The sequence below is a fragment of the Phyllostomus hastatus genome, unplaced genomic scaffold, assembly GCF_019186645.2.
Source record: "Phyllostomus hastatus isolate PE091 unplaced genomic scaffold, TTU_PhHast_1.1 phas_scaffold_46, whole genome shotgun sequence".
NCBI classification, from domain to species: domain Eukaryota; kingdom Metazoa; phylum Chordata; class Mammalia; order Chiroptera; family Phyllostomidae; genus Phyllostomus; species Phyllostomus hastatus.
In genome coordinates this window covers 8,849,292-8,869,873 of record NW_025334032.1, presented here as the reverse complement: position 1 = coordinate 8,869,873, position 20,582 = coordinate 8,849,292, and the positions used below count along the sequence as shown (strand labels likewise).

Genomic DNA, 20,582 nt, shown 5'->3' with positions numbered 1-20,582 from the left:
ACCTGCTGGGCATTCATTTGCTTTAATACCGGAAACAGAGACTCATCCGTCTTTGTCCTATTCCAGCCAAAATACCGCTGACAAAATATGCAGGCAGTTAAGATTTATACACATTTCTAAAGATATTTAAATAAGTGATAAGTAAAAAGGTCCCAAAAACCATCCCTGATTCCACTCCCCATATCTCCAAAGATTTTCATATTTATAAAGATTAAAAGTGGTAAAAGTGGGAGTAACAAAACAAATTACTCCAATATAACCATCTGACACTATGTTCTTTTCAATATCCTGTAAGATAAAACACATCCCACTCTCATTTTAGGACATCAAACACTTGTGACTATGAAAAAAGATTAACCTAGAGTAAAAATAAGTATCATACATATTTCTTTGAAAGAAAAAAATTGCAGTTAGATTAATTCTATTACAAACTTTAGAACATCTAATCAAATAATTATTTAAATATGCAGAGAGGAATATAAGTAATTTAAAAAAACCTAATTCTTTCAGAATACTTAAGTACATGGTTATACCTATAAATGCTATACTACTTATTTCAAATAAAGATCCTCTTTAAAACGAAGGATGTTATTTACAATAGCTAAAATGTGGAACTACCCAAGTGTCCAAATGTGGTATATACATAAACAGAATATTATTCAGATTTCAAAAAAAAGAAATTCTGATACTTGCTACAATGTAGATGAACCTTGAGTATATTGTGCTCAGCAAATTAAGCCAGACACAAAAGAACAATGCTGTATGTTTCCACTTACATGAGATACTTAAAATAGTCAAAATTATAGAGATAGAATATAGAATGGTAATGTCCAGGGACTGGGCCAGGGGGAATGGGAGTTATTACTTAATGTGTATAGTTTCAGGTTTACAAGATGAAAAGCGTTATGAGGATGGACGGTGCTAATGGTTGTACAACAACATGAATGTCTTAATACCACTGAATTATATACTTAAAATGGTTAAGAATATAAATGTAAGTTTTATGTGCATTTTACCATAAAAGAAAAAAACTGAGAAAAAGGAACTAAAAGGAATGTTTTAGACAAATGGAATATTAAGAAAATCCAAGTTCATGTTCCATAAATTTTAAATCAAAACACAGATTTGGCTCAATGTCCCTATGTTTTAAGTAAAAGGATATTGTCTAATTTTGTCAAGATCAGGTTTCCCCCACAGAAATGATCCCCTGGAGTCATCCACCACAGGTCTGAGGTAAGCATCTGCAACAGCTGTGTTAGGAAAGCCAGGTGGGAGTTGCAGTTTCCGTAACTTTTTTTTCACTTTAGTGTCATAAGGATTAGGTCTTATCTTCTTATTTTTCTGAGCTTCATGCCACCATTCTCTATAAGGCAAAGGAAACAAGTCTTTTTTTTTAAGATTTTATTTATTTATTTTTAGAGAGGGAAGGGAGGGAGATAGAGAGAGAGAATCATCAATGTGGAGTTGCTGGGGGTCATGGCCTGCAACCCAGGCATGTGCCCTGACTGGGAATCAAACCTGCAACACTTTGGTTCGCAGCCTGTGCTCAATACACTGAGCTACACCAGCCAGGGCTGGAAAGAAGTATTTATAAAGCAATAACATTACAGTAGATGTATTATAGATAAAGACCTACACTTCAAGTTAGGAGACAGAAACTCAATTCCTAATTTCAAAACAAATCCTATGACCTACATAATACAAATATTACCATATTTAGTTCTATTAACCATAATATATAATGATGGCAAACACTGATTAAAGATAACTCGGTGCTTGGCACTGTGTTAACTGTTCTACACACCAATCATTACACGAGCACAGGCCTATCATTGTCCTCACCTCACAGACGAGGAAATTGAACTCAAACAGAAGTCACTCAAGATTTCACAGCTGAGGCTGGTACAGTCAGACCCTGACACTCTCCCTCCACAGCCCATACTCATAAAAAAAGTCTCAGCTTCTCCAAGTCTCTTTCTCAGAGGTAGAATGGAGGAAATATACCTTTGTGTACTATTTACCTTGAGTTAGCTACAATAATGGACCCAAAAATATTTAATAAAATGTAAAAATGCCAAAAACACGTTCAATTTTAAAAACACAGAACATAATTCTACATAGAATATGATCCCAATTTTGTAAAAATATATAAAGTGGAGAAAGAGAAAAACTAAAGATATTTACACAACATTATTTCACTGTGTGCTAGGCAATGTTCTAAACAAGAATACAGCTGGATCATTTTTTCTTTATATTTTATTCATTTTTCAATTTTCCATTATGAACATCAATTACTATGGCAAGTTAAAGATAGCCACACATTTTTTGACTCTTCTCCCTTCAGGAAGCTGAATCCATGTCCCCTTCACTTGAGCCAGGCAGACTCTGTGGCTGAAGAAGTGACACTCCTCCACGCCCTCAGTGACTAGTTTCTACAACCTGTCTCTTGTATAATTTGCCTTGGAAGCAGCCAACAGCTCTAAGGAAGGCCTAGCTTATTAAGACGTCCCAATAGAGAGGGTCCTAGGCCAACGGTCCAATTTTGCATGAGATTTGAGGTGATGGTACCACTTGCCAGCCATGTGTATGAGCCATCTCAAGTGAATCCTCTAGTCCAGGTGAGCTGTCCCCTAACATACATGGAACAGAGACAACACATCTAGACAAGGCCTGACCAGACTGTGGATTCATGAGCAAAATCAATGACAGTTGCTGTTTGAAGGTGGTTTATAATGTGGCAACAGATAAACAGAATTTATACAATTTGAAAAATGAACGGCATAATAGTTAGAACATAAATATAACCTTCACCAATCTATGCATTCAACAGAACCTAAAAAACCTCTACATCACATGTTCTACTGCTTCACATACTTATCAATATTAGCAACTGAGATAGCCTGGCTCAGCCAGTTTCACTTCACTGATGCAGGAGTGCCACCTAGCTGTAAAAAAGGCTAACTACAGACTTCATTGTAGGATCAAAAGGCAAAAAGGAGAAAATAAAGATTTTTCATCATTAGTTTTACAATATTGTTTTCAACAGTGCACTGAGAAGATACCCATATTTCTCTCCTACTCTGTTTGAATTTCATCTCTGAAGCACTCATCATAATTTTCAGTGAGGAAGATCAACACAACACACTGCGAGCTCATTAAACAAAAAGGATCACCCCTCCTTAACACCAGAGGGCAGGCACTTAACACTAGGACAGAAGACGTCATCTGCCATCAGCCAAAGTGTGAGGAACACAACAGGGAGTTAGCAGTGCCAATCATAAAACTAGAAGATCGGTACCCTGTCCAGTTGTTTTGGGACCAATATTTTCAGATCTCATTTTCCTCCAAGAAAATCCAAAATTTTCTGTGAAATCTCCCCAAACTTAAATGTTAGTAGTCAATAAAAATTAAAGAAGAGGCCCTGGCTGGTGTAGCTCAGTAGACTGAGTGGGAGCCTACGAACCGGTATGTCTCTGGTTCAATTCCCAGTCAGGACACATGCCTGGGTTGCAGGCCAGGTCCCCAGTGGTGGGCATGCTAGAGGCAACCACACACTGATGTTTCTTTCTCTCTCTTTCTTCCTCCCTTCCCCTTTCTAAAAATAAATAAATAAAATATTTAGAAAAAAATCTGTTTTCAAAAATTAAAGAGCACACTATAGTCCAAACAAAGCACACCTGGACTGAATGCAGCCTGCAGGTCCAGAAAAGCTCTACATTTATTCATTTATTTTTAAATCCTCAGCCATTATGTTTTTTGATTTTAGAGAGAGAAAAGAAAGGAAAAGGAGAGAGAAATAGAAACATCAACATGAAAGAGAAACATCAACCAGTTGCTTCCCATACACTCCCCAATTGGGCATCAAACCCACAACCTAGGTATGTTCCTAACCAGGAATTGAACCTTTTTGGTGTGTGGGACAACGCTCCAACAAACTGATCTACCCAGCCAAGGGAAAAGCTCTACTTTAAATGGGGTGTACTTGCTAGAGACTGGTTAGGAGAAGGAGAAAGCAGAGAAAACACAAGTCAACATTCTCAATTCTATAGCTCTTCTATTGCTCCTCTTGTTCTTTACCTTTGCATTCATCCTAACCCTCCTGATCCATGTACTGCATAGGCTGCCCCTAACTGTCAATGAAGAGCTGGAAGACCACAGACAGAAACACTAAAGCTGACTCAAAAATGTAGACTGTTCAACTGGCAAAAAATGAGTAAAAACTGTTGGAAGTAAAAAAAAGGTATAACAGGCTAGGCACTAAATCAGAAAAGCAAATGTTTAATGTCAATAAACATTTTTAAAAATCACTATCATTAATAATTAGGATACCAAATTGAAAAGTTACATATCATTTTCACTTACTCTAAAATAATAATCAGATAAGAAACCAAGGATAAGAACACTCAAATCTATGTCAGTTTATACTTTAAAAAACAGAAATAACAATAAGCCTCTTATTAAATTAATCGTTTACCTCAAAAGACTACTATGGAGTCATTAAAGACAATGACAGAAATCTACATATTGATGATATACCATGTTCTGTTACCAGGAGAGTTACAAGTGACATAAAAAGTCTATAGCATCATCCATGTAAAAAATAACAATAGTAAACACACACTTACATGAGTATACATGTATATGTGTGTTTATATAGTTGACCCTTAAACATCATGGGGGTTAGCAGCACCAACCACACACAATCAAAAATCCTCCAATAACTTTGACTCACCAAAAATTTGACTACAGTTATCCCTCAGTATATAAGGGGACTGGTCCCAGGATCTTCCACAGATACCAAAACCCATAGATGCTCAAGTGCCTTATATAAAATGGCATAGAACAATGTATATAGTTGGCCCTGTGCAAGTGTCAATTACCAAACACAGACAGAATATACCATTTTCAGGGCAGCTGGGGGAGGAGAGGATGCATGGCAAGGCAACAGCTGATGGACCGGGCAGGCAAGGCAGCAGCTGGCAGTCCCACATCCTTACGTAGATCAACGGGGAGGAACAACTGGAGAATGAGACAAACTGCAAACCAGGGTTCCAGCAAGGGAAAAAAAAGCCTCAAAACCTCTAGCTATAAAAATCTGTGGGGGTTGCGCTGGTCTGAGAAACTCCCAGTCTCACAGGAGAGTCTACTGGAGGGACCCACAGGGTCCTAGAACATATACAAACTCATTCACCCAAGGATCATCACCAGAAAGGCACAATTCTCTTGTGGGTTGGGAGGAAGTGACTGAAAGCCTGCAAGAGCCCAGCAAGTGGCATTGTTCCTTCTCAGACCCTTCCCCTACACACAGCACCATGACCCAGCAAAGAGGGTTGCCCTGTCCCAGTGAATACCTAAGGCTCTACCCCTTACAATGTAACAGGTGTGCCAAGACAAAGAAATATGGCCCAAATGAAAGAACAGATCAAAGCTCCACAAAAAAAACTAAGCAATGAAGAGAAAGCCAATCTACTGGTTCAAAACACTGGTTATCAGTATGCTCACACAAATGATTGAGTTTGGTTGCAAAACAAAAGAAGAAATGAAGGCTATACTAATTGAAGTAAAGGAAAATACAGAGGGAACCAACAGTGACGGGAAGGAAAATGGGACTCAAATCAACAATTTGGAACAAAAGGAAGAAATAAATATTCAACCAGAACAGAATGAAGAAACAAGAACTCAAAAAAAATGAGGAAAGACTTACGAGCCTCTGGGACAACATTAAACATTCCAACATCCAAATTATAGGGGTGCCAGAAGATGAACAGGAAGAGCAAGAAATAGAAAACTTATTTGAAAAAATAATAAAAGAAAATTTCCCCAATCTGGTGAGAAGAAAAGACATTCAAGTCCAGGAATCTCAGAAAGCCCCAAACAAAATGGACTCAAAGACAACTACACCAAGACACATCAAAATTAAACTGCCAATGTTTAAAATTAAAGAGAGAATCTTAAAAGCAGCAAGAGAAAAGGAGTTACCTACAAAGGAGTTCCCATAAGACTATCAGCTAATCTCTCAAAAGAAACCTTACAGGCAAGAAGGAGCTGGAAAGAAATATTCAAAGTCATGAAAGTCAAGAACCTACATCCAAAATTACTCTATCCAGCAAAGCTATCATTTAGAATGGAAGGGCAGATAAAGTGCTTCCCAGATAAGGTCAAGTTGAAGGTGTTCATCATCACCAAGCCCTTATTATATGAAATGTTAAAGGGACTTATCTAAGAAAAAGATGATGATCAAAACTAAGAACAGTAAAATGACAACAAACTCAACTATTAACAACTGAACCTATAAAAAGCAAAAACAAAACAAAACAAAGCAAACAACTAGAACAGGGACAGAATCATAGAAATGGTATTCACATGGAGGGTTATCAGCAGGGCAGGAGAAGGGGAGAAAGGGGGAAAGGTACAGTAAATAAGAAGTATAATTGGTAGGTACAAAATAGACAGGGGAAGGTTAAGAACAGTACAGGAAACAGAGAAGCTAAAGAACTTATATGTAAGACCCATGGACATGAAATAAGGGGGGGGGGGAATGTTGGAGGGGAGGAGGAAGGTGCAGGGTGGAGGGAGATAAAGGGGAGAAAATAATGGGACAACTAACAGCATGATCACTAAAATATACTTAAAAAGAAAAAAAAATACTGTTTTCAAAATACTGTTTTCAACATAGATATTTAAAACCTAAAATACAGAGAGTTTGACTGTATAGTTATAGGGAAAAAATCCACATATAAGCAGTTCAAATGTGTGTTGTTGAAAGGTCAACTGTATATATATAAAGTGTATGAGTATATTATGCAAAGTCTAAAATTATATAAACCAAAATGTTAATTATCTGTTTAGTCCATATTTTATAATTTTTCTATTATGTATTTATTATTTGTATAAAAAAATCTCCTTGTAGCTTTTCAAGTTATTTAAATACCACGACCAAAAGCTCCCTAATAACTTACTTCCAGTATATACATTTCTTTAATAATAAAATTATGAAAAGGGATATAAAAAAAGCATAAAATAAAATACATTGGTGTGTGTACTAAGGCTGTAGGACAGCAACCATTAAAACAATTTTGTATTTACATTTGAATTCTAATCACTGATTCTTCAGACTAGAACAACTCAGAATTTTTCAAACTCATGATAAAAAAATCATTAAATCATCTGTTGTGAAATAGTATCTCATGACAAACTGATGGTTAGAACATGAGATCACAATCTCATGAATAGCCTGTAAGCCACTGAATTGTGCACTTTTAAAAGAGTAAAATTTATGGTATGTGAATTATACTTCAATTTTTTAAAAAAGATGCCATCAGGGTACAACCTTAAGAAAGAACTACTTTCACAGACATACTCATAACTACTAAGTTCTCAGAATCTCCAAAATTGAAGTATACCCCAGGTTTAGGTCAACTCTTAGGTTCTCTGTGGAATGCACCCACCACTGAATACATCATTGTATTCAACAAACAGAAGTACCGGTATGTGTTTGTCTCTCTGTCACCTCCAAGAGCACGGGAGCTGCTTGAGGGTATGGTCTATGACTTAGCCCTCTTTTCTAACTCAGCCTAGCACAGTGTCTGACACAAAGTAGCTACTCACTAAATATTTGAAATAATGAAGCAGCAACTTCTACACACCTAGGTAACCCCATAGGACTGGCTTTGTACTCTTGAATGAGGATAAACCTGACAACTCTAAAAAAAAAGGTCTCTGAATTCATCAGATTTCTAAAAAAGGGAAAACATATTTTAGCAACCCTAATCAATACCTCCTCCTGTTTTCTTAATGAACAACAATTTTAACAGGTCATAGTGTAAATAATAGCTCTGACTAGTAATCTGGGTACTTATATGAACATCTGGATTAAAGAAATTAAAAAAGAACTTACGAGAATTTTAGGAGAGGTTCCAGGCCGTGTCCAGGAAATTCATTGAGAATTTCCATAGCTGTAACACAACCTACAGTTGGTATTCCTTCTGTGTAATCACTCCCAAGCAAATAGGCCAAAATTATTAATTTGTTCCGGTCTAATCCTGTAAGAATAAAAATTATTATATATTTTTAAATTTTTAATTTTATTTTAGAAATATTATATAACATTTATAGACATTCTATTACATGAACAATATGTATGTATACACATTCTCATCCAACAACCAAAGACATCTCTTATTTACTATTTGAAACAGATTCTTTTTTTATTGGCATTCTGTTAAGAATTTTAAAGTTATATCCATCTTCACAGCTTTTAATAACATCTATTAAATACCATCTATACTCTGACCCACAAATTTAGCTTTCTAGCTGGATTTCTCCTCTGAACCACAGTCACACATATTCAACAATTACCTTAACATCTCTACTTGGATATGTACTGGGTATCTCGGAAGTAACAGATCCAAACCTGGATCTTCTTATCTCTTCTACTCTAACTGCTCCTTCCCAGGATTTCCTCACCTCATTAATAGTGAGACCATTGCTCAGGACAAAGAGTCACCCTTGACTGTTCACCTTCTCTCAAATCACATACCTAATCCACCCAGAAATCCTTTATATAGCATGGCAGACCCTACTTGGTTTGGGTTTCTTCCTTTTTCTGATATTTACTCTTGCTATTCTCCTCCTCATTCACTCACACCGGCCTCTTCTTAGTTTGCTTGGACAGTCACAATGAAGTACCCAGACTGAGTGACTTAAACAACAGGGATTTATTTCCTCATGGTTTTGGGGGCCACAAGTCTTAAGGCACAGGTGGCAAACACAAGGCCTTAAGGCTGAATCGAGCCCTCCACCTTGTTTTATCCAGCCTGGCACCTTGTTTCTACCCAGTGGCAGCACCAAGCCCCTTGCCTCCAGTTAAGGAGTAGTTACATTTATACAGTCCTAAAATTACATTGAAGGCAACCATTGAGGCTGATGTGGTCCATGGTGAAAATTAGTTTGACACCCTTGTTTTAAAGTATTGGCAGGGCTAGTTTCTTCTGAAGGTTTCTCTCCTTAACTTATAAATGGCTGTCTTCTCCATGTGTCTTCCCTTTTCCCTCTATATCCCAATCTCTTCTTCCTATAAGGACACCAATCAGACTGTATTAGGGTCCACATTAATGACCCCATTTTATAATTACCTCTTTAAACACTATATCCCCAAATACAGCCACATTCTGAGGGGTTAGGACTACAATATGTGAATTCTGAGGGGACAAAATTCAATACATAACAACCTCCTGCTTCCCTAGAACACACCAATCAAGCTTCTGCCCAAGGGCCTTTGCACATACTCATCCTCAAGAGACAACAGCCATTATAACAGTGGCTTCTGCTTCCCTTTAGACCTCAGCCTAAAAGTTTTACCTATTAGTAAAGCCTTTCCCAACCAAAACTGTACATAAAACAGTACATGTACTTCATGTAACTGTTTCACTGCTTTATTTTTCTATATAGCACATGCCACTAACTGCGCAATTATGATTTATGTTTTTTATTATGTTTCTATTAGACTGTTTTATTTTTCTGCTGTTTCTCCACTGCCAAGAACAACAATTGGCACACTTGTTGGATAAATGGGACGAAGAAAGACTGCCAGAAACACCAGTATAGGATCATGAGGTTTGTGATTCCAACAGGAGAGACTCCCACCTGCCTCCCATCTCTGTATTTGCTTCACTCTTGAGATATAAGGTAACTAAAGTCTAACCAGGTCATATGATTAAATTACAGGAAACATCTAAACATACTAGGATTTTAATTTCTTCATTCTAATTTTAAAATCCTATTCCTCTAATAAGCAAAAGATCACTTATATGAACTTATATAGAGTATCATTTCCATTAATACATCAAGTTAGCTCCTTGGAAAGAAAAAAATCAATACAAATTCTGAAGGTAAAGTTCAGAAAGTAATCACACTCTGAAGTCTTACTTACCTAACTGGTTGTGAAAGTCCACATATTGGTAATATTCTACAAACTTGTTTTTATTAAAAAAGTTTTTATAGACATGTCGTGCTCCAAACAACCAAATATCACTATCGTCAGTGATTGTTCCAGAAGTTTGATCGGTCAGATCCAGAATGGCACACTGAGCCTCTGCTTCCATGGGAGCCTCAATATAGGGAATTCCAAATAGGCGAAGAAGTTCCTAAAGAATTACAGATAAACAATGACCACCACCCGGCCTTGACCTGGAAATAGCAGGAGTGCTTAAACATTTCATTTAATACCCTCAGGGAATCTGGTTGAGTAAAAACATCAGCAGGTGTCATTAAAAGAGGCCCAAGTTGGTACACCTACCTGGCTTTCCAAAAACATCTGTCCTGTAACTGTAGCAGCAATCCGTTCTTGCTGCTCTTTTTTAGCTTTCAATGAATTCTGTTCTGTTAAAAGATTTCTCTCCAGAGTTTCCAGCTCTGCCTACAAAATAATTTCATTTGTAGATTATACTAAAAATCCAATTAAATTCATTTATTACAAAAGCCTGCATCTAGTCTGACTGAAATTACCAATAAACTTTTCCCCTTATGAAGTTTTCCACTTGGATTTTTGAGCAAGTCTATAATATCTTTAGAGTTCCCTCACTAAATCACAGGGTAAGTGGAGACTTTCCCAAACCTACATAAAAAAGGCACCATCAGCAAGAACAAAAAGAGGCATGCAAATAGCTAATAAATATTCAACCAGTAACTCCTTAAAACTCAAAAGCTAGTTAACATGGCTTCCTTAGCAATAAGTTAAAGCACAAAGTAACATTATTACCAAATTAATATCTTGCCATTCATTGAGCAAATCATCTGCATCTTTTTCGGTTTCTTCAATACTCAAAGGGTCATTTTCAGAGTTGTCTCCTAGGAAGCCTTCAGAGTCACCACTGTATTCTTCTTTCTTAGGTCCTATCAGTTCCTCTTCACCTTGTGCAGAGGGAGGTTTGGAAGCTTCTGCTAACTCAGTTTGAAGTCTGTCATCTACACTCTCCACTTCAATGAAACTTCCTGTACCAAAATAATAAAATCTCTTTATCTACAACTGAAACATTATATTTATCCTGACATCATCAATAGTTTTCCAAGGTATTCTGAAAAATTGTTTACCCTGAAAAGACCTAAATGTAGTAGAAAATATATGGCAGTAGCATATTACTTTAAATAAATTTAATAATAGAAGCCTATAACTTCAAAATAAGCCTTTTTTTAAAACATTGCCTTTTTTAAGATTTTATTTATTCATTCATTTATTTATTTATTTATTTATTTATTTATTTATTTTTAGAGAGTGGAGGGGAGAGAGAAAGAGAGGGAGAGAAACATCAATGTGTGGTTGTCTCTCACACATCCTCTACTGGGAACCTAGCCTGCAACCCAGGCACGTGCCCTGACTGGGAATTGAACTGGCGACCCTTTGGTTCACAGGCCAGCACTCAATACACTGAGTCACACCAGCCAGGGCAGAATAAGACTTTCAATTAAATAAACTGGCACTGTCTTTCAAATTAGGAACCAAGTATTCGAAGGTTTGCATATTAACTTTATATAAATACATTCTTTAAATTAAATATTAATGTAGTAAAGTTCAAAAAGAATTACTGGGATATGTAAACAATCATGGAGGTTGTAAAAGAAGTTTTTGTGCAATTTCACTATGAACATAGCAAAAATAAAGCTGTGACTTAGTGGGAAAAAATCCTGGATACGTACTCAGGAGAAACAAGCTCTTCATCTTCCAGTTTCTTTCCCTCCTCTCGTATCTTTTCTTTTAAAAAAATGTGTTGATTCCCTTCCTTCCCTTCAGGCATAGGGGGCTGGGTCTCAGAACACAATCAGTATGGGGGGACTGGGGCTCTCGGGGCCTGCAGCCTGGAGTGAGGAGAAAGCCTAAGCCAAGAAGGAGGCCAGTCGGATCAGGAGATAGTTACAAATAAAGAGAGAATAAGCAATATGTGTATGTATTGAAGATAACAAAAGCAAGAGTTCTCACTATTAAAAAGGAAAGTTACAAAAAAGGCAGAGGCTAAAATGAAGTCTGGGATGTTGGACTGGAAGTGCAGATGCCACTGTAAATTTATGGATTTTAATATATAGATAGAAGTATGCACATGTATGTATGTATAAATATATGTTCTGGCTCTGCGGTTGGGAGAGCCTGAAGCAATGATATCCCAGTTACAGTAAGCACACTCAGTGCCCAGATCTTGGTTTCTAAACACCATGCCATTACAAGGAATCAGGGCTAATTGGCAAAATGGCTGGTTTGAGGGAAGGGCAGGGAAAGTTTAAGGTAAACCTGAAATATCCTGGCCAGAAAGTAAAGAAATGCTCGAAATGTAATGAATAATTGTCAAAAGTCAAAGGAGCTGGCTTGAGGGGACAAACTAACCACTGGCCAAAGGTAAGACAATCAAGCAACAAAGTAAAGTATGCTAGTACCATAACTCACAACTGAATAAAATAAGAGTCCATGATTTTAGACTGATAAAAAAAAATAATAAATGGGGTGAAGGGAAAGATATTCCTTATAGTAGGATGCCAACTAACAAATACATTAAAAATGGAATTAGAAAATCACCATTTGGCAACCATCATAGCATAATTTATTTTGGCAAAAATCATCAATGGATGCTAAAACAAGTCAGTGAAAGTTTGTTCAGAACATTTACATAGTTCCCAATATTCCTTCCCATAAAATACTTACTAATTATGAAGGCGAAATAGCAGCTCTAAAGTGTAGAAACCTGGCAGACACCAGAAAAAAATTACCATGTGCAAGTACGCAGGAAGAGAGCAGTGTGTGCAGTCATTTCTTATTTGTAGCAGTTATGTTCTATAAAGTCCCTGAGAACACTAATACATGAATACTGAATCTTTTCACCTAGAGAAAATATATTTATAATATTAAATCCTAAAAACAACCCATCTTGGTAAATTCTATTTATTTTACAAACAAGAAAACGAGGTTCAGGAGTTTTAGGGGCTTGCCTGAGACCACCCTATGCACTGGTGCCAGAGTTGGGATTCAAACCCTATCCAATTGGCCCTAGAACCAGAGCTTCTTGGTCTACACAGCATTGCTCTCTCCCATCTCCACCCTTTGGTCTTCTCTGTAGGACAGCAGAAACAAGAAGGCAGAGTTTCACTTTGCTCAACCTCAGCTGCAAATAGTGTGGCAACTCAAGTTTTTAGTTGCTCTATGCATGTCCACAAATGACCAGAAAGGCTACGCCATAAGTATTGAATCTGGAGTTACAAGTAAATTCTGCAAATACAGAATCTGTAAATAATGATTGGCCATATAAAATTATAGAGATATAGATATACAATACACATGTGTATGTATAAAGACAGACAGGCAGAGAGATATTATAAAGCCAATGTGGTAAAATGCTAGCCAATGAGAAAAGAGGGTAAAGAAAGCAGAATGTTTTATAGTATTCTTTTGACCTTTTTAAGTGTGTAATTAATTCAAAATAAAAAGAAACTCACTTTTATGTTTCCCAATTAGGGTATGCCCTCCCTTTAACAATAACAAAAAGAACAGCAAAACAGGAAAGGTCAAGATTCCATCACTAGCTATGTGTCCTTGGGAAAGTCATTTCACCTTTCTGGGTCTCTAAGTCATCACCTGACAGAGAGGGAACTGGACCATCACCTGACAGAATGAGAACTGAGTTCCTACAAATGTGAAATCCCACCATTCTTATCTCTAAAAGAGAATAAGCACCTACCATCAGATTCACTTTCTTCAGAGTTGATTCCTATTGGTTCTACGAACTTTGGAGCTGAAATTAAATCCTGGCCTCCAGATTCCATCGCCTCACGTTCTTGGATGGTGTTCAGGAAATCCTCATGCTCTTTAGGATTTTCTAAGCGATTTATTGTCTCTGAAGGGACACTTAATGTGTTACTCACTTCTTGCAAACTGACAGTATCAACAACTTTGGAAGCAGAAATTTTTTCACATTCTGCATCATCACTTGAAAGAAAAGAATCATACTTATTCTTAGATGGACAAAGATCTTGTAGGTTAAGCACTTTGGTACATGTTTCATTCCTTGATGCAGAACTTGGACTTAAAGGAGGTGTTGATGTCAGTTCTCTTCCACTTTGGAGCTCACTTGCATTCATCTGTATTACCACTGTGTTTTCCAAAGGAACTGGATCTTTCCTATCATTAACTATAAGCTCATCGCTTGTCTGAGAGGATTCCTCAAACATGTGAATAAATGACATTTGTTCTTTTGCAATGCTAGATTCACTGCCTTGACAAAAGACAGTACCTGACAAAGGAGCTGAGTTTGCCAGCTCTTTTTCATTATTAATGCTGGTTACATGCTCCTCTACACAGTTCACAATGGTTGAATGAGACACTCTTGCTAACAGCATTCCTTTTCCATCCCTGGTTTTAAATCCATCATCAGCCTCCTCATCAGAACTGTTCACAAACAGTTGTTTTGCTCCTGACTCTCCTGTCTGCACATCACTCCCAGAATGCACTTTGACATCTTCATCATCATCAAGAGCTTTCTGAATAGCCAAGAGAGTCAGTGGTGATACAGAGCCTTCATCTACAGTAGCAGATGCATTCCTATTACTGTATTGCCTTTGACTGTCACTCTCCAACTTCTCTTTGGAGCTACTTCCCAGCAGGGCAGCTTGCATAGCCAGTAAAATTCTTGGAGAAGCAGGGGTAGCATCAGACACTTTCCCTGGCTTAAGTTTTTCACATGGAGAAGACTTTAAGTCAAAAGACATGCTGTGCATTTTGCTGGAAGATGGAAAAGACTCTGAATCCACATCTGCAACTTTCTTAGCTTGTATACCTTAAGAAAGAGCAAAACATTCTCACTATGTAGATTTACAGTATAGTAATAAACTTCTAATAACATGAATATGAGTATACAGGTTCTCATAATTGAAGTCACACATTTTCATTTAATCTGCAAGTAAGAGTTAACTCATTAGTTCATTTTAAAGTGGGTTTAAACCCATTAAAACAGGTAATCCATCAATAGCTTTACACAATTACTATTACACTGGGTTGGCCAAAAAGTTCATTTTTTTTCTGTTAGATGGCTCTAGTAGCACTTAGCTGTCTTTAACTTCATTTGAAACAATTTTGTTGTATCAAAATTGTGTTGATACAATTATATACATCAAGATTGTATTCTGACAGGTGTCATATCAGCATGCATCTTTAAAAAAACATCAAAATTGGTGAATTTTTCTGAAGTCATTTTAATATTGAACATGAAAGAAAATATATAACATTTTTGGTATATTATGTAAAAATGCAACTGAAATGCAAAAACAAGATTTGTGTAGTGTATGGAGAAGGTACTGTGATGATCAAACATGTCAAAAGTACTTTGCACCCTGGCTGGTATAGCTCAGTAGACTGAGTACAGGCCTGCAAACCAAAGGGTCGCCAGTTTGATTTCCACTCAGGGAACATGCCTGGGTTGCAGGCCAGGTTCCCAGCAAGGGGCACATGAGAGGCAACCACACATTGATGTTTCTCTCCCTCTCTTTCTCCTTCCCTTTTCCTCTCTCTAAAAATAAATAAATAAAAATCTTTAAAAATAGACTTCTGGCCAAGATGGAGGCGTAGGTAGACAAACTGTGCCTCCTCGCAAAACCAAAATAAGGACAACAACAATTTAGAAACAAAATAACAACCAGATCTAACAGAAAATTGAACTGTATGGAAGTCTGCCAACCAAGGAGTTAAAACAGACACATTCATTCAGAACAGTAGGAAGGGTGGAGTTGGGCAGCTGGGTGGAGAGGGGTTGGGGCACAAAAGCTATGGCACCAGGTGCATAAGGTTCCTGAGCACGCAAGACCCCAGCAAGTAGACCCTGGGCACAGGGTGGCAACAGGCAGACCCCACAAGGTGGCGAATGAGAAGCAAGGCACTGTGTGCAAGGCTGATAGGGCGGTCCCACATTCACTCACAGATAAACCAAGAGAAATTGGGGAGCTTGACAGACCGTGCAACCCAGGGTCCCAGCACGGGGAAAACAGAGCCTCAGGGCACTGAATGAAAACACCTGTGACAGTTGACTGCCAAGAGAGACTCCCAGCCTCACAGGAGAGTTCGTTGGAGAGACCCATGGGGTCCTTGAACGTGCACCTGGAACAAGCCCACCCACATGGGAATTAGCACCAGAAAGACCCAGTTTGTTTGGGGGAAGCAGCGGAAAGAACTGAAATCGGACAGAGAATGAAGCAAGTGCCATTGTTCCCTCTCGGACCCTGCCCCCACATACAGCGTCACAACCCAGTGACTGGGTGGCCCCACCCTGGTGAACACTTAAGGCTCCGCCCCTCATATGTAACAAGTGCGACAAGACAAAAAAAAATGGCCCAAATAAAAGAACAGATCAAAGCTCCACAACAAATACAATAAGCAACCAAGAGATAGCCAACCTATCAGATGCACAGTTCAAAGCACTGGTGATCAGGATGCTCACAGAACTGGTTGAATTTGGTTGCAAATTAGATGAAAAAATGAAGGCTATGCTAATTGAAATTAAGGAAAATGCACAGGGAACCAATAGTGATGGGAAGGAAACTGGGACTCTGATCAATGGAGTAGGAAGGAAGAAAGAAACAACCAAACAGAAAAGAATGAAGAAACAAGAATTCAAAAAAACGAGGAGAGGTGTAGGAACCTCCAGAACATCTTTAAACATTCCAACATCCGAATCATAGGGGTACCAGAAGAGGAAGAGGAACAGCAACAAGTGGAAAAGCTATTTGAGGAAATAATAAAGGAGAACTTCCCCAGTCTGGCAAAGGAAATAGACTTCCAGGAAGTCCAGGAAGCTCAGAGAATCCCAAAGACATCGGACCCAAGGAGTAACACACCAAGGCAAATCATAATTACATTACCCAAGATAAAAATGAAAGAGAGAATCCTAGAAGCAGCAAGACATAAGGAGACAGTAACTTACAAAGGAGTTCCCATCAGACTGTCAGCTGATTTCTCAAAAGAGACCTTATAGGCAAGAAGGGGCTATAAAGAAGTATTTGAAGTCATGAAAGGCAAGGACCTGCATCCAAGATTGCTCCATCCAGCAAAGCTTTCATTTAGAAAGCAAAGGCAGATAAAGTGCTTCCCAGATAAGGTCAAGTTAAAGAAGTTCATCATCACCAAGCCCTTATTTTATGAAATGTTAAAGAGACTTATCTAAGAAAAAGAAGATAAAAAACATGTATAGTAAAATGTCAGCAAACTCACAATTATTAACAGCCACACCTAAAACAAAAACAAACTAAGTAAACAACTAGAACAGGAACAGAAATGAAGATCACATGGAGGGTTAGCAACAAGGGAGTGGGAGGAGGAGAGAGGGGAAAAGGTACAGAGAATAAGTAGCACAGATGGTAGGAAGAAAATAGACAGGGGGAGGGCAAGAATAGTATGGGAAATGTAGAAGCTAAAGAACTTATGACACATGGACATGAACTAAAGGTGGGGAATGTGGGTGGGAGAGGGTGTGGAGGAGAATGAAGGGGGGAAAATGGAACAACTGTAATAGCATAATCAATAAAATATATTTTAAAAAAGAAAAAACCTTTAATAATAATAATAAAAGTAGTTTGTGAAGTTTTGTGCTGGAGATCTCTTGCTGGATGATGCTCCATGGTAGGGCAGAACAGCTGAAGTTGATAGTGATCAAATTGAGACATTAACTGACAACAATCTGAGGAGATAGCCAACATACTCAAACTACCCAAATCTATAAAGTTATTGGTGCAAATGAAAAACGTGTCTTTTATTTTATGGAAAAAAATAAACAGACTGTTTGGCCAACCCAATACATAAGGAGGACTTCATTAATATTATCCAGGCGTGGTAGTTTATAGAATTCAAGGACACGATATATTGTTGGCTTTTAACTATCAAATAAGTGCCCAATACCTTTTATCAAGATGTAATGTGAAGTGTCTTCAGAGACCACTCTTCTTGATTCCACCTCCTTCAAAAAGCCCCCTTCATCTTCATATTGCCTTTGGATTTGTCCTGAATGTTGCTGATTCATTTCCTTTTGAACATTTTCAATATGTTGGTTTAGGTAATTTTTTTTAAGTAAGCCTTTGAGCTGGTACTGTGAAAAGTCATTGGACTCCTAAAGCAAAATAAATGTGATTTTTTAAATATTAAATACAGATAATATTACTATATTATATATTACTATATTACTATATTACTCTTTCCCAAAAGGTGGACAAAGAGCAAGTGGTTTTTACTGATGTTTCCATATTATAAAATAAGTAAAATTTGAATATGTAAGAAAAAACAGTAACATTATAATTCTTAAAATAAAAAGAACTGAACAAAACAAAAGAAACCATGGGTACTAATCACTCATTCAAAAAACATGGATTAAGCATATGATGCAAGGCGAACACTGTGACATTTTCATTTGGGCTTAATAAATCCAAGTAAATAGGCAAGTTAAGTGCCCAGCATAGTCCCTAGCCCATAAAAGACCCACAATAAATCATAGCAACCACAGCTATTAATAATAAGTGTTAATATTTTCTAAGTGTTTCCTGTGTAATGCATTCTTCTACGTCACAGGAGGAAAATACAAAGCCCTCGGGCCAAATCCGGCCCTCCACTTTGTTTCATCCAGCCTGGCATCTTGTTTCTACCTAGTGGCACCAAGCTCTCACTTACCTGTTAAGGAGTAGTTATATTCATACAGTCCTAAAATTACATCTGGCCCTTTGAAGGCAACCACAAGGCTGACATGGCCCCCAGTCAAAATGAGTTTTAGACCCCTGTTCTAAGTGCTTTTAAATATATTATCCCATTTTATTCTCGACCACCAATGAGACAAATATCACCTCCAATCTAAAAATGAAAAAACTGAGACTTAAATAGGTTAAGTACCTTTCCCAAAACCACATAACTAATAACTGATAGATCTGGGATCAAAAGCAGATCTTTTGATTAACCCTTATACACATTGCTTCTATTACTCTTATGATTATTACTATTACTCTTCTTACCATCATTATTACTATTATCAATATTGTATTTGCCCAACGTTCAGATGATAGAATGGCCCAATCTGGATGATTCAGAACTTCCCTTAGCTGTCAGAATTACAGATCCAGTGAACTGCTGCACCATACTACCCTAGTCTACAGATCCCAGAGTAATAACTACCCTAGTCTACAGATCCCATAGTATCACTTTGTGATATCACAGAGTAATCTGCGGTATCACAAAGTAAAGCAAGTGGAGTAAATCATTTGGGACTGTCTCTCTTTCTCCCATTCCTTCCCACTATTGTTTATATAATCCAAATTCTATTTCCTCAAAGACCAGCCAAAGGTCCTTTCACATTCAAGAAATAAAATGCTTGATTCATAGACTGAGCCTGGATTTTCCCCCTGAAATAAAAAAGAAATATTTCCTTTTTTAAATTAAATTGAATATTCTGTCCATTTCATTTTATAATAACCTTACCACTTATTTTTGTACCATGTATTTTCAACTGCCTATTTAGTGAAAAAAAAATTTAAACCTCTACTTTTGGGCTTGCTTTTAATTTAAATTTTATTACTGAATTCAAGAACCCACCATGAAATGTGTTGCCAACAACCATATCCCAAGCCCCTAAGTAAGTATTTTGGTGGCTACTGTAACCCCATGCCATGAAACAGTCTTTGATTTCTACCACTTTAAAATGCCAGTGTTAGTAAAAGATTTGTTTTCCATGATAAAAACAAACCCCAGAACCTTAAGGTCCTATTTAACAAAATTTTTACATGTGCAAAATTCTACTAAAACAAATGTATTTCTCATCTGTCATTCCCACCCAGCATTTGTGTTTTTGGTTAATTTTCAGGTATAAAATTTCTAAAATTAGGGCAATCAAATAGTAAGTTTTTCTGCTTTTTACTTTAATGCTTTAACTTTCCTCCACCTTAAATTATACAATTGTGGAGGATAAAATACTCAAAAGCTGATTCAGAGCATGGAAGAAATATTAGCACATACATTAGTCTCATGATTTGCCAGTTAGGAAAAGTGTGATGTTTTCCACCTTTACCACACAAAGTATTGATCAATGAAGCCATTTCAGATGGCTTTAGAGAAGAAACAAAGTAGGCTACACAACATACATCCTAAACTTGTTTTCCAAGCAATTTACTCTCCCTGAATCACTAGGCTTGGTTAAATCTCTGCCCAGCACAGATGCCTCCCTAGGTCCTTTACTGGATATACTATCTGGAAAGGATACTGGATGCTACTCTAAGATGTGTCTACAATGTCCTGGTTGCACACACAAACTGATGTTTTAAAAATGTAAGGCTCTATTTCCCTTTAACTATAAAAATTAAAACAATACTTATCACCGTACAGTTGGATATTACTTCTAATAAGTACAATATTTATTAAACATCTTCAGTTGTTCTGTTACAGTGTACAACAAATTATAATATTCTGCAGCCACAAATTATATGCAGACTATAAAGAAACTATTAATCAGATAGCATAATCATTCTGTTTATAACTCTACATGGAAGAACTAGCAAATCAGATCTTACTTATAACATCACACTAA

At 37.2% G+C, this 20,582-nt stretch overlaps 1 protein-coding gene across 3 annotated transcripts in view; it reads right to left on the bottom strand.

Annotated features, from left to right (window-relative positions):
- Positions 1-20,582, bottom strand: part of LOC123807775 (basic immunoglobulin-like variable motif-containing protein) — an 82,453-nt gene that overhangs the window by 1,390 nt on the left and 60,481 nt on the right. For all 3 annotated transcript variants that reach the window (XM_045821822.1, XM_045821812.1, XM_045821811.1), the window contains 8 exons: positions 17,921-18,128; positions 13,719-14,813; positions 10,760-10,992; positions 10,298-10,417; positions 9,932-10,145; positions 7,898-8,042; positions 1,163-1,363; positions 3-87 (listed from right to left, as the gene is read on the bottom strand). In XM_045821822.1, the coding sequence (XP_045677778.1) occupies positions 3-87; positions 1,163-1,363; positions 7,898-8,042; positions 9,932-10,145; positions 10,298-10,417; positions 10,760-10,992; positions 13,719-14,813; positions 17,921-18,128 (2,301 nt within the window). The remainder of the gene's footprint in view (positions 1-2; positions 88-1,162; positions 1,364-7,897; positions 8,043-9,931; positions 10,146-10,297; positions 10,418-10,759; positions 10,993-13,718; positions 14,814-17,920; positions 18,129-20,582) is intronic.